Source organism: Eulemur rufifrons, chromosome 12, assembly GCF_041146395.1.
Source record: "Eulemur rufifrons isolate Redbay chromosome 12, OSU_ERuf_1, whole genome shotgun sequence".
NCBI lineage: Eukaryota > Metazoa > Chordata > Mammalia > Primates > Lemuridae > Eulemur > Eulemur rufifrons.
The window spans coordinates 5,044,912-5,058,151 of NC_090994.1; the positions used below are offsets into that span (position 1 = coordinate 5,044,912).

The 13,240-nt window shown below is 44.1% G+C and overlaps 1 protein-coding gene across 4 annotated transcripts in view; it reads left to right on the forward strand.

Moving 5' to 3' along the window:
• NUGGC (nuclear GTPase, germinal center associated) overlaps positions 1–13,240 on the forward strand; it is a 39,407-nt gene that overhangs the window by 11,020 nt on the left and 15,147 nt on the right. For all 4 annotated transcript variants that reach the window (XM_069485095.1, XM_069485093.1, XM_069485094.1 and 1 more), the window contains 8 exons: positions 2,118–2,222; positions 2,835–2,943; positions 3,750–3,972; positions 4,365–4,595; positions 6,678–6,887; positions 10,202–10,377; positions 11,699–11,717; positions 12,944–13,033. In XM_069485095.1, coding sequence (XP_069341196.1) covers positions 2,118–2,222; positions 2,835–2,943; positions 3,750–3,972; positions 4,365–4,595; positions 6,678–6,887; positions 10,202–10,377; positions 11,699–11,717; positions 12,944–13,033 — 1,163 coding nt within the window. The remainder of the gene's footprint in view (positions 1–2,117; positions 2,223–2,834; positions 2,944–3,749; positions 3,973–4,364; positions 4,596–6,677; positions 6,888–10,201; positions 10,378–11,698; positions 11,718–12,943; positions 13,034–13,240) is intronic.

Below are 13,240 nucleotides of genomic sequence, written 5' to 3' on the forward strand. Positions count from 1 at the left end.
CCACGGCAGTCTCTGGCAATAAAATGAACCCGCATCTCGGCTCAGGCTGTTGGGGACTCAGTTTTCAGAAGTGACACCTTGTGGCAGCAAGAAGAAACAGCAGCAGTAGACTGATTTTTTTTGGAGCAAGGCCATCCACCTCTACTGCTCCTTCCGGGATAATTCGGTGGAGAAGCTGGCAAAGGCAAGAGGGTGCTTGAACGTTGAAAGGGAACAGTAAGAGCTGTGATCCAGGTTCAGGGCAGTTTGTTCCAGTAATGATTTGATATAAAAATTCTACCCTTACATAGTATAAATCCAAGGTGGAGTACTTTCTCCTTTCTAGGTTTTGCATTTTTGAAGAAAAAGCTTTAAACCCCATTTTAGCTGACTTCTTAGCTTTTGCTTTCGTTGAGAAATAAGCTTCTAATCTTTTACCCCAATGAATTGCCAGTCTTTACAAGTTGAAGTAAGGCTCTGGATGTGTGCATTTGTCCCTTGTTTTGTGCATGTGGCTAAGAGACTATGCAAACATTGTTTACAAAAAAGAGTTCCTGGGTTACAAAGTCGACATCCTTTCAGGTTCTGTCCACAGACAGGTCGCAGAAACATCCTGGAATTCTGAGCTGCCCTTTGGAACACAGATTAAAGTGTTTTCAGCTTGTGCTGGGTTGGGTGCCTGAGGAACATGCTCTTTTATGCCCTTTTTTCTCTGCCTCTTCCTCTCCAGTCCAGCCATAGAGCCAGCAACGACTTGGTATTTAGTCTAATGCAGCCCTCAAACAGAGCCAGGGTGAATTCTTCGCATCAAGCTCAGTCATGAGTTAGAGAGTCTGAGATAGAAGAGTCTAAGGCATAACCTCTGTCAACTCCCTGTCGCCACATGAGCATGAGGTGGCAGAGATTCAGGCTTTGGCAAGTAGCATGGCTCTGCGCTAGAATACTGTGCGGGTTGTGCATTGGCTCCAGAACACAGCGGAATTTGTGCTGGAAGATGCAACAGAGGGGGAGGGCTGCCTGAACTGTCTGGGAGCCTGCATCTGGAGCCCAGTGGCAGAGGCTGGGCCTTCTGCCTGGGCTGATCCTGGGTCCCCATGTGAAGCTCCCTCTCTGTGGTTCTGCAGGGAAGATAGCCTCTTAATGCCACACTCAGTTTCAGGGCCACGAGCCCTCCTTATATAAGCCGATAGTGTTAAGACTCTTGGGGAGTCAGCTCTTCCAGTTCACCCCATAACCGTTTCCTAAGGCACAAGCCAGCCCCAGGAGCCCTGGGTTAGGACCATTTTCAACAACCTCCACCCCAGGGACCCACCTATTGGCCCTTTCTAGCAAGGTGAACACCGCCAAGGGGTGTTTTCTAAAACCCATCCTAAACACTACATTTTGGTTATACCCTTTTCTTAGGATTATGGGCCCTACTAGCCCTCCACTTCATAACCAAGGGAAACCACTTAAGTGAATGGATAGCTGCGGAACTACAAAGATCTGCTTCTCAGTGATTTCTATTCTTGCCTATGTAAGCAAGCAGCTGCTAATGTCTCTCAGTGACGAAGGGGAAAAAATTCCCCCATATTTAATCTCTGAGGGGCATCCATTTATAGGGTACGCTCCAAAACTCTTGTAATGTTTATGTTTTTGTCTTCATCTCATTTTACAGATGAAGAAACTGAGGCTCAAGAAGAAGTGATTTGCCCTGGTCACATGGCCCGATCTTCCTTCTGCATTCTACTCTGATTAATTTCTTTCCCAGTCTGAAAAGACCTCCCAGAGGCCCTTCCTCACCCCACACTTGGCCCCGCCGTGGGCTTTTCTTTACACAGTTGGTTGATTTTCTAAAACTTAGCACTTGTTGAAGAATGTCCAGCCACTTTGGCTTCTGAGGACTTCTAAATAGAAACTTTTCATCTCAGGATATAGGTTGGACTCTACATTTTGGAACTAAATGCAGAAAATCTGGTGACTCCGAGAAGCAGGAACCAAACTAGAACGATCCAACAGCGTTCTTTTCCAAATGAGTTTATGGGCAGACAAAGTGGCAGAGTCTTCTGAGACTCTTTGGGTTTGTCTGTTGACAGAGGTGAGACAAAGCTACCATGCTCCAAGATCTATAATTTTCTATAACCTCTGTTTATCTCTAGTTGAAGATGATTTATTTAACGAACCAATAAAAAAGCGAAGACGATCAGATCGAGACCAGCGGTTCCGAGCATTTCCCTGCATGGAGCAATGTGCTCTTAAGGAATGTGAGTGTCATGACACTGTTGTATAGCTTGTTTTTAATGTGGTTTTATTCTTTTCCAAATATGTTAAAATGCTCAAAGGAAGAGAAGGTTAAATTTCAAAGCAGGTGAAACATCTGGAAATGAACCTGTTTCAGAAAGGGAGGCCTCAAAGTCTCTGCAGCAATATGTAATGTGACAGTTTCTCTCCAGGTGTCTCTGGGTAGGAGGGTTGTTAGCAAAATAACCTCTTCCTGATGAGAACAAAGACTGTGAAAATGATTAGTTTGGTGCTTTAGTGGGTGTTTATATGATATCCTTGCATTTTTTTTCTTTTTATGACCAAAGGAGGGACGAATCTAAAAGGGGCTGATGCCCATGGCAAAGCCTACGGTGACTTCTGTTACAAGGAGTTTCAGAGCGACCTTGCTCTTTGGAGGTTTTCAGAATCAGTGACTGCTGTCTCCTGTGAGCCATCGTCTCTAGCGTCAGATAACTTGCTCTCTTGTTTAATTGGCTTCTTATTTCATTTATTTTTTTTCCTTCTTTGCAATATTCAGCAGACTCCTCCTTTGGAGACCTAGTACTTGATCCCTGCCAAGTACCTCCCAGGTAATACATTTCTATTGATTCCAGATGAAAAATTAGAGTCCCGGACCAGAAGGGTTTTGAGCAACACTTACCAGAAACTTATTCAGTGTGTCTTCCTGGACGACAGCATTCCTAATGGAGTCAAGTATCTTATGTGAGTCTGAAATCTGCTACCCTGACATCTTAAGTTGGTGTCTGTCCTTAGGTGATTGTAGGTGCTTTTCCCCAACAATGAAAAGGAGTTTTCAATTAGAAACTAAGGAAAGAAGGAAGAAAATTTCTGTAGCTGTGGGCCATTATTATTATAAGTGATAATTGGCATTCTGGTAGCTACCACTGTTGTCAGGTAATCTGTCAGTACTTTACATAGATCAGATTTCATCTAATCCTCCCAACACCCCTATAAAGTAGGAGCTATCAGGATCTTTCCCATTTTACTGAAATTGAGGCTCAGAGAGGGCAAGACATTGAGCAAAGTCGCATTGTTGGTGAGTAAGAAGGCCCAGAATCCGACCTAGGCTGTGCCAGTCCCAGTCTATGCCCCCAGCTATTTGTGTCACGCTGACTTGAAGGACTCCAGTGGTGCCAAAGCTACAATTTCTCCTGCTCAGTAAGACTCTGTGTTGCTCCTCATACTACTTTACTTCTGCATAAATTTTATTTCTAGAATATGCAGTTTCCACAGAACATAAACAAGGATGCCTCACATCTGTATAGACATTACAGGGTTTGTGGAGAATTAGAACTACCAGATATTTTTGTATAATCTCATTTGATCTCCAGGCCAACTCTGTGTAGTAAACAAGGATTAATATTCTCCCCGATTGAGGCGAGAGCAGAGACTCAGAAGGATGTAGTGGCTTGCCAAGGATTAGAACTCAGTTCTTTTGCATTCTGTTTCGGTGTTCTTCACACTACACTTTGATGATCATGACAATGTGCTTTTTAAAACCGATCCAGAAATAGGCTTCTTGCCTTGATTGAAAAGCCGTCATTGGACCCAATCTACATTGGATTATTTGGAAGCACTGGAGCTGGGAAGAGCTCCCTGATCAATGCCATCATCCAGCAAGCCATGTTCCTGCCCGTGTCTGGAGACAGTATATGCACTTCGTGCATTGTACAAGTGAGCTCCAGCTGCCGTGAGCAGTACGAGGCCAAAATCCACCTTCTCTCCGACCAGGTAAGTGTTTCCCTCCCTCCTTCCCTTCCTTCTTCCTTTCTTTCCTTCCTTCCTTCTTCCTTCCTTCTCCTCCTTCCCTTTATCCCTTCTTCCCTTCATTTCTTTCCTTCTCACTATCTCTCAGAGATTAACATTATATTCCTTGTAAATATAGTTCATGCCTTTGTTGAATGAGAAGAGCATGTTGCAGAATGAGAAGGTTCAATAGGGTGAGGTGGGTGTTCTAGCCCAGGTCCCAGCACAGCTCATTCTGGGACTTCGGCAAGCCGTTTCCTTCTTTGGCCCCCAGATTAGATGATCTTAGATTTCCCAAATGTGCAGTCCCCTGGCCCTCCGCAGGGGGGAGTGGGCTTCTCCCTTGGTGGTTGTTTTCTACATCTGTGTCTTGGCAGGAGTGGAAGGAGGAACTGAAGAACTTGACTAGACTCCTGCACGGGACAGAGGAGCTGGGCGGAGAAGAGGCGGCTGCATGGGACAGGGACGACGCAGTGGAGGAAGCCATCTGGAAGCTACAAATGGTTTACGGAAATGGGGCGGAAAGTAAGAGCTATGAGCAGTTGCTACGGGTGAAGCCCAAGGGGAAGATTCCCACCTCCAGAATCATCACCCTCAAGGCAGAAGAGGTAGCGTCAAGATTGTTTTTTATTTCATCAGTGGTTTCAAGTATCATAGCTGAATCGGGTTTATGGAACTTTCTCATGTACAGTGTTTTTACTAGAAATAAATTGAGACCCAAATCAGCAGTATCCATGACCCAAGTTATCTTTCATTATTTATGGCTGTCAGGTGGGATTTTTAGGGTCTGAGTGGAGGAGCTTGTGTGCGCAGAAAAGACTAGCTACAATTACTTGAGGATTACTTAGGGATGCTTTGGGCTACAAATACTTTTAAAAAATGACTTATAATGGCTTAAACAAATAGGGGCTTATTCATTTTCTCATATAAGAAGTTTGGAAATAGTAGGGGTCTTGGGTTGGTTTAGCGGCTCAACAATGTCAAGGTCAGCATCTCTTTGGTTCCCTTGGCCTTCCGTTATCCTCATGAGATTGCTCATGAAGCAGCAGACTTCACAGCCGGCCTCCTGGAAGGAATAAGTGAATGAAAAGTCAGCACCATCCGCCACATTTCCCCTTTCATCAGAAAGTAAAAGCTTTCCTAGAAATGCCTCTGAAAAATTTCTGTGTAAATTTCATTGTTCACGACTGAGGGACCACATGGCCCTTCCGAGCTGAAAGGGAGTCTAGAGAAAGCAGGAAGCAGACGTGTCATGATTGGCTTAGACCAGCCTCACTCCACTGCCTGCCCAAACAGACAGACCAAAAAGTCAGGATTCTGCTGGCGTAGGAGGAGGACAGGATGGGTATGTTGGATAGGCAACTACTGGAACAATATTCTTGCTTTTATAATAAACATTCATTTTAAGTTAAAATCCAATTCCTAAACTAAAACAAAATATTTGTGAAACCAACAATTAATTAAATTTGTGCATTTAAAAACTAGTTTTTCTTATATTTTAGACTTCACCTTTAAAATATTGTTATTCTAATTATAAATCTGGCAGTTTCTGTACAAAATAAGAACAATTGCTTATCCTTGTCCTAAAATTGAATTTTCAGTCATCTCCTGATTAACAAAGCAAATCTTCCTTAAATATTTAATGCTATTTACATAATTAATCAAATTTCCTTAGGCTTTTTGTATTACAGTTAAAGTTTAATGTATTTGAGCCCCCTAAAATACTTTAAATATTTGACCAGGCACACTGAGAAATCAAACGAATGAAACCTCCTTCTCAAAGCACTTTGCCATCTCTTACCACATCTGCTCTACTTGTTCATTAAAATATCTTAAAGAGCTTTTGTCATCTCCTCTTTCATAATTTGTCATTTGATTAGAACTGATGACATCTGTCACTCCCTATGTAGATTGCAACAAATCCACTGATTTAATTTAAACTCTCTTAAGAATTTACGTTCTGACCTTTCTTTCAGGACCATTCTGTGGATACTTATTTAACAGTGACCACCATGCACCCCAAATCTTCTGTCCCCTGAAGTACCCCAGTTGAGATTTGCTACCATAGTAGCTTGCACGAACGAACGTGTCATTGTCCCAAGACTTGTTTAAGTAGGAACAGTAGGCTGGGAATTCCCTGTTCCACCCACCATCATTAAAACGTCCTGGAAATGCCTCCATATCAAGATATTTTTGTACTTGGGCGATAAACTTTAAAAACCTTTTTTTAAGATCAATTTTCAGTTTGGAAAGTGTAGTCATCATATCACTATCAATTTTCTATAGTCATTGCTGGCTTTCTGGTAATTAAAATTGTTCCTGTTGGCCATGTAAGAAGAATCTTCTCTCTATAAAATTTAGAAAATTGCATATTACTTACATTAACTTTAGAATTAAATGGAATTTAGAAGATAAATTTTATGCAGTGATACTATAATTTCCCTGAAGTCCTCTTTGAGCTGACCTTGGTTTTTCCACCTGTGAGTTAAGGAGCTCGAACTTCCTGATCCCCAGGGTGCTTCCCGGCTGTCAAGGTCTAGGCCTTGCAGACTGGATCGCAGGGCTCTGACGCCATGGTCCTGCACGCCTTCCCATTACTGGGCATGCCTTCCGTAAACATGCATCACAGCCAACCCAGGAGAAAAGGGCTGAGAATGGCTGGTCTGTGTGACCTTGTCCTTCTTCCTCAGGCAGGAGAGCTGTCTGACAAGCTGGACGCCTACATCCGGACTCAGAGGAGAGGTTGGGATGGAGAGTCTCCCGAGGCTCGGATCTGGCCCTTGATCAAACACGTGGAAGTGACCCTTCCCAAATCCGACCTGATCCCGGAAGGGGTCGTGCTGGTGGACATCCCAGGCACGGGTGACTTCAACAGCAAGAGGGACGAGATGTGGAAAAAGGTGATTATCTCTTGTAGGGCTTCATTCTCTCTTCTCTCAACTCTTCTACCCTTTCTAAAGCAACAAAGAATGCTCTGCCTTCAGCTTCAGGGATTTTATGAGTTCACTGGAATTGAATTTTTCTATGTTCTAAGCCTCAGGACAATATCAGGATTCAGGTGGCCAGAAAAGTTGGGAGGGAGGAATCACAGGGTAGGCTTTGTAGCTGGAACAAGAGTATGTGACATGAGAAGAGCCAGCAGTGGAGCAGCCCAGAAGTAGGCAGAGCAAACAAGGACAGAGAGGAGCACGTGGCAGGCAGAGAAAGAGAGGGCGTGGTGGGCAGAGAAGCTCTGCAGCACAGGGTGGGGACACAGGAGCACAGAACCAGAGCTGGAAGGGGCTGGGAGGCAGGGCCAGTATCAGAGAGTCATGAGCAGCACAATAGCTGCCGAAGATTTCAGTTCTTTAAACTCTGAAGATTTGTGCTAAATGAGTGACTGTGGGCCACAAGAGCTTTGTGACTATAATTTCCAGTCACAATCTAGATAGGATGAGCACTTATAGGTAATCTAGCCTCTGCCCTGCTTGTACAGATGAAGAAATGAGTGCTCAGAGAGGGGAAGTAACTTGCCCAAGACCACACAGCTCGTGAGTGATGGAATTTGAACTGGAGAGCAGGCTTCCGAACTTCCCAGCTGGGGCTCTATCTGCTCCCCCTCCTCCCAGGACAGCCCCTGTGTACACTTCCTTTCAGATGAAGGCAATCCCAGAGTCCTTTCCCTTGGTCAGTGGCTGTGGTCTGGCCACCTGAGCCGTAGTTTCTGCAAAGTCTCAGCTCGTGAGTGGCATCATTAACCTTGGCCGATTCCAGACCCAGCCAAGGGAGCAACAGCGGCCTAGGGAGGCGGCCAGGCCTCTCTCTGGATGGAGCTGGGGCTGCGGCCAGTTCGGATACATCAGGAAGCTTATCCAAGCCAGCAAATCTGGCTGAAAACAGTCTGAGAGGTCAGGCCGAAGCGATGGGATGGTTCCAGCGAGCTCTGCTTGGCCTTGGCTCCCCTGCATCCTTGCGGTTTTGCGATGTCCTCTCACAAAAAGGTACTTATTCAAGCAAGACTCCCCTCTTTGCAGGGAGAATGGAGCACAGTGGCCCTCCCCGCATCACTTAGGCTGCCAGCTTTGCCTTCCCTGAAAGCTATTATGAGTTCGGACATCCCTGGTCTGCCACTCAGAAGTCGTGTGACTTTAGGCATGTCACCTGATCCCTCCAAGGCCCATTCGCCTCATGGAAGTAGGGGTGGCAGGTTGTCCTCCTGTCCATTCCTAAGTCCAGTCATTCTTGTTTTAAAGAAATGCTTTTTTTTTTGTATCTTCTGCAACTCTAATTTGATTAAATCCTGGCAGTTAGGAGCTTTGTGTGGGGCCTGAAATTTAACCACTGCAACCTTTATGATTGCAGTCTTTTTCTTATGTTAATAAACATTTATTAAGTACCAGTAGTTCACTAGGACCATAGGTGTAATACAAGGGTGAAAGAGGCCTTGCCCTGGAGGAGCTCCCAGCCTGGTATCCTCACCACTTCCTGCAGCGCGATTGGACAGTTCACTGCCCACTGCTGACACGGCAGAGCCTGCAGCTTCTCTAAGTTGATTATACTTTGGGAAGTGAGAGGACAGCAGTGGTTGTTTTCTTGCCTAAATCTAAGTCTATTCACATATAGAGGACAGTCAGCATAGTAGTGTGGCCCTGAGCTGGTCTCTTTACCTCTTGGGCCTGTTCACTTCCCTGTAATTGAAAGAGTTTGTCTAACTTGAGAAATTGATGCCTTTTAAGCAATGATCTATGGAGCCAAAAGGTTCACGGACAGAGGGTGGGGGCAGCATTGAGCAGATGGTGGCTCCAAATCCTCCACTCCCAATTCAACCAGAGCAGTTCACTTTTAAAAATCAAATTTATATGATGGAATTCTTCCTAAGATTTTATTTGAAAAAGGCTCCATTGCTAAAAGCAAGCTGAAACCCACTGTTCTAGATCAAGGTTTCTCAACCTCTTGATATTTGGGGCCAGCTAATTCGTTGTTGTGGGGGTGCTCTGGGCATTGAAGGAGGTCTAACGGCATCCTTGGCCTTTACCCACCCTAGTACTCCCCAAGTTATAACAATTAAAAATGTCACCAGATGTTGCCAAATACAGATGCTCCTGGACTTATGATGGAGTAACATCCTGATGAGCCCACTGTAAATCAGAAATCGTAAGTCGAACCATCTTATAATGGGCTTATGTCCAACTGAAAAGAAAAATTGTAAGTTAAACCATTCTAAGTCAGGGACTGTGTGTATCCTTAAAGCATGAAATCTCTCTGCTGGTTAGAAAACACTGGTATAAAGCAAAATAATGATTTAATTATCAAGTCACAAGCTTGTCACACCTTTATGTGCAGAGCACCGTTCTGAGAGGCACCACGAATAAATTCAATCCTTGAATTGGATCAGCTTTTCATTTGAGATAAGACAAGCAAAACAACACAAGAAGAGAAATGTCACGAGGCGATGCATGATTACTTGTCATATGAAAGTTGCATATTTAGTAAAGCAATATTCATGCTAACAAGAAGTTGTAATTTCATGCTCATTGGCTTTTGCAGCTTGAATCATGCCGTTTCTGGCTCCCTGCTGCCATATGGTGGCCGTGTGCTAAACACGCAGGGGTAGTTGAACAGCAAAACGACGCCACAAGGTTCCCGCCAGCTTTGGGGTAGATGCAGCACCAAGACTAGTCCTGTAAAAACAATAATTTTCCTCAGAGGACAACTGAGGTAAAATAAGCCAGCTATGGATCTGGGACTGAGGGACTGATTTATTTAATTCTATTAATGCCACGAGCTTCTACAAAGCCTCTCATGTGGGCCAAGCACTGGGCGTGAGGTGATGTGAGTTTCAAGATGAAAGGTACAGACAGCCCCTTCCCATGGGGGGCAGACAGCAGACCCGGTATAGCTGCTGTGTCCGAGAGGTACTACAGTAGGTAAGGCCAGGTGCTGCAGGATACGGAGGAGGGAGGGCCAGCCCATCCTCAGGGGGTCCTCAGCAGAGTCTTGAAGGACAAACGGAGGCTAAGCAGAGGTTGTGGCAAGTGCAAAGGCCCTGAGAGTTAACAGAGCACAGCACATCTGAGAAACTGCGAGTAGCTCCGTCCAGCTGGTGCACAGAGAATGTGACGGGAGCTGTGAGAGGTGGGACTCGGGGCTGGGTGTGATGATATGTTAAGGAATCGGTGCTCCAGAATGGAGGTGCAGTTCCTGTGTTGACGCGTGCTGTGGTCCTGTTTTGCAGACCATTGACAAATGCTCAGCGATCTGGGTGATCAGCGACATAGAGCGAGTGTCTGGGGGGAAAGCCCACGAAGACCTTCTAAATGAGAGCATCAAGGCCTGCCAGCGGGGTTTCTGCAGGGACGTGGCCCTGGTGGTCACCAAGACTGACAAACTCCACTTGCCAGAATACCTAAGGTATCACGCTGGGCTTGCAGGGTTGTGGGCCCCAGTAGTGGGGTTTTCCTCCGTGGGTCTTGACTACAGTAACTACAGAGCTTGGCTTCATGTTGCAGTGGGCATCTTGGCCTTTGGAAAGTGACTGCTGGGGATGAAAGAAAAGGCTGGGTGGGTGACTTCCTGGGACCTCAGGACCCTTGGGTAGGTTGTCCTGGGAATCTGGACCACTTGGCTTCCCTTCCAAGGTGGCTGCTTAGTGCTACCCATTATCTACATGGCTCCAGGGGCACCACTCACACATACCAGACGCAGATGGCACCTCCTGGACCATGGAGTGTGATGTCCCACCCATCCCTGCAGATGTGGAGAGTGTAGACAGCCCCACAACTGGGGGGCACTGTCTGTAATACCATCCGTCAGGGCACAGCTTTGATGCATTAGATTCTACTTCAGATTTGTCTACTTCCCACATCTTTAGCTCATTTAGAGCAGGTCCTCAAAGTTTTAGAACTTTGGCCAAAAGCAGAAGCACTCTCTTAGAGTCATATTCTAACAAATAATAATGAAAAGGAAGCATTTTAGAGCTTAGTAGATGTTAATAGATGATGATTTCCATGTAGATCTCTCTTCCCCCATAACTAAGAAGACTATAACTTATCTTCCATATTGGGACGCTTTTGAGAATGAAAAGGGTACTCTCAGTCCTTAGAGAGGATCAGCAAGCGTGAGCTGGGCTGTCTTGGGTACGCGGGGCGTTTGGCCCACTGCCACTTCACTCAGTCTGACTGCTGCCTCCAGGAATTCACTTGCTCTCATGGTCTAGATTGGAATTTTAGCTTCATGTTTTTTCCCTGCTGTTTCTTCCCACTCTGCCCCCAGCACAGAATAATAGCTCAAGCTCTCCCTTTCCAGCGCCAACACTAGAACTAAACAAAATTAAATGAGATTTAGTAAGCGATTATTGAACACTGTAGAGGGTCTGCGGGTTCAGAGGCACGTTGTCTCGTCTCTGAGCTCGCCCTCTACAAGAGGGTTAAAGGTCATACGTGAGGGACAAGCAAAGCGCTGTAGGAACCCAGGGTGAGAGGGCTGCGTTTTTGACTGGGACAGGGAGTGAGGTCACAGAAAATTTCACAGTTGACAAAACACTGGCTTAACATTGAGAAATAAAGACACTGGAGGTGGGTGAGGAGAGGGAGCACTGAATCTAAGAAAGAGCTTTGCAAAGGCACAGAGACGCAACACGCGACAGTATGTGCTGCTTTCAGGAGAGGGGAAAGACTGCCATGACACATAAGAAAAGTTAAGTAATTGTTACGTTTTTCTAATTTCATTTCAGGGAAAGAAAAGTGGGAAAAGTAAGTATGAACTAGTTATTTTTAAATAATACGTTTTATGGTTGATATTACAGTTGACCCTTGAACAACTTGGAGGTTAGGGGCGCCACCCGCCTGCTCAGTTGAAAATCCTTTTATAACTTTTGACTCCCCCAAAACTTAACTGCTAATAGCCTACTGTTGACTGGAAGCCTTACTAATAACATAAGTCAATTAATACATATTTTGTATGTTTCATGTATCATATACTGTATTCTTACAATAAAGTAGGCTAGAGAAAAGAAAATGTTATTAAGAAAATCATAAGGAAGAGAAAATACATTTACAGTACTGTACTGTATTTATTAATGTAGTAGGTTTACTTCATCTGTTGTAAGATGAATCTGTCTGAAATGAGGGCAGCCGCAGCTGCAGACCTCAATCTGCAGTACATATCAAGTAATTCAACTTTTTCTTGTAATATCATGACTTTTCTCTGCTTCCTGGGAGCCCCTCCATCATCACAAGTGGCACTTCGTATGAGTCCCAAGGTGTTATTCAAGGTTTATGATATTGCACTAAACACGATGAGAACTGCTAGAGATCACTGTTTTCTGTGATATGCAATTTACTGGAGAGATGAACTGCTTGCGCAGAGATGATTAGCCTCACATAATAGAGTTTTAAGCAGACACCTGCAACACCTGAGGTCACCACAATAGCAACAGGAGGTGGCTACAAAATTATAGCAAGAGTACAGTATGTACTACAGTTAATTTTATGCAGCTATGATTTAATTACTGCATCTTTACATTTGTTTGCATTTCTCTGGACTTCGATTGGTGCCATGTACCATCTGTAAGGGTTTGTGTGTAAGTTTTGGTAGATTTTAACTTTTTGTAATAGAATTGTATATATTTTATGGTAGTAGATGATAAAATAAACTAGTATCTACATATGTTTTCTGCATTCATGGCATATCTAACTTTTTCTTAATTTTTCTGATATTTCTATGCCATAAGTTTTGTCTAGAAGTTTTTTCAAATTTTCACAAATCTCTAAAATTTTTTCTAGTATATTTATTGGAAAAAAATCCATGTAAAAGTGGCCCCGTGCAGTTCAAATCCCTGTTGTTCAAGTATCAGCAGTGTGTGTTTATTTGACTGTCTGGGCCAAGTGCAGATCTGCCAAAAAATTTGCGTCTTACCATTTCATCACTGTGGATAACCTTGGACTCTTTGCATGCTTTTATTTCTTTCACAATCTAGCAAGCTATTCAAAGTCAGCGAGAGGCTGTTTTGGAAAGAAATGAAATGATAAAACTACAAAGGAATAGAATTCTCAAGGAAAAACTGAAAGTGAGTTACCAGATTTCCCCATGTGTTTTCTGCTTCACAGCCACCAGATTCTGAGAAACAAATGTATAGTTGTGTAGTGATGTCTCATGGTTTTAATTTGCAAGCTGTGTATCAAAAACATCTGTATCCCCCTTAATATTTTGAAATTAAAAAAAAGATATTCAACATCATTAGCTATCAGGGAAATGCAAATTAAATTAAATCCTT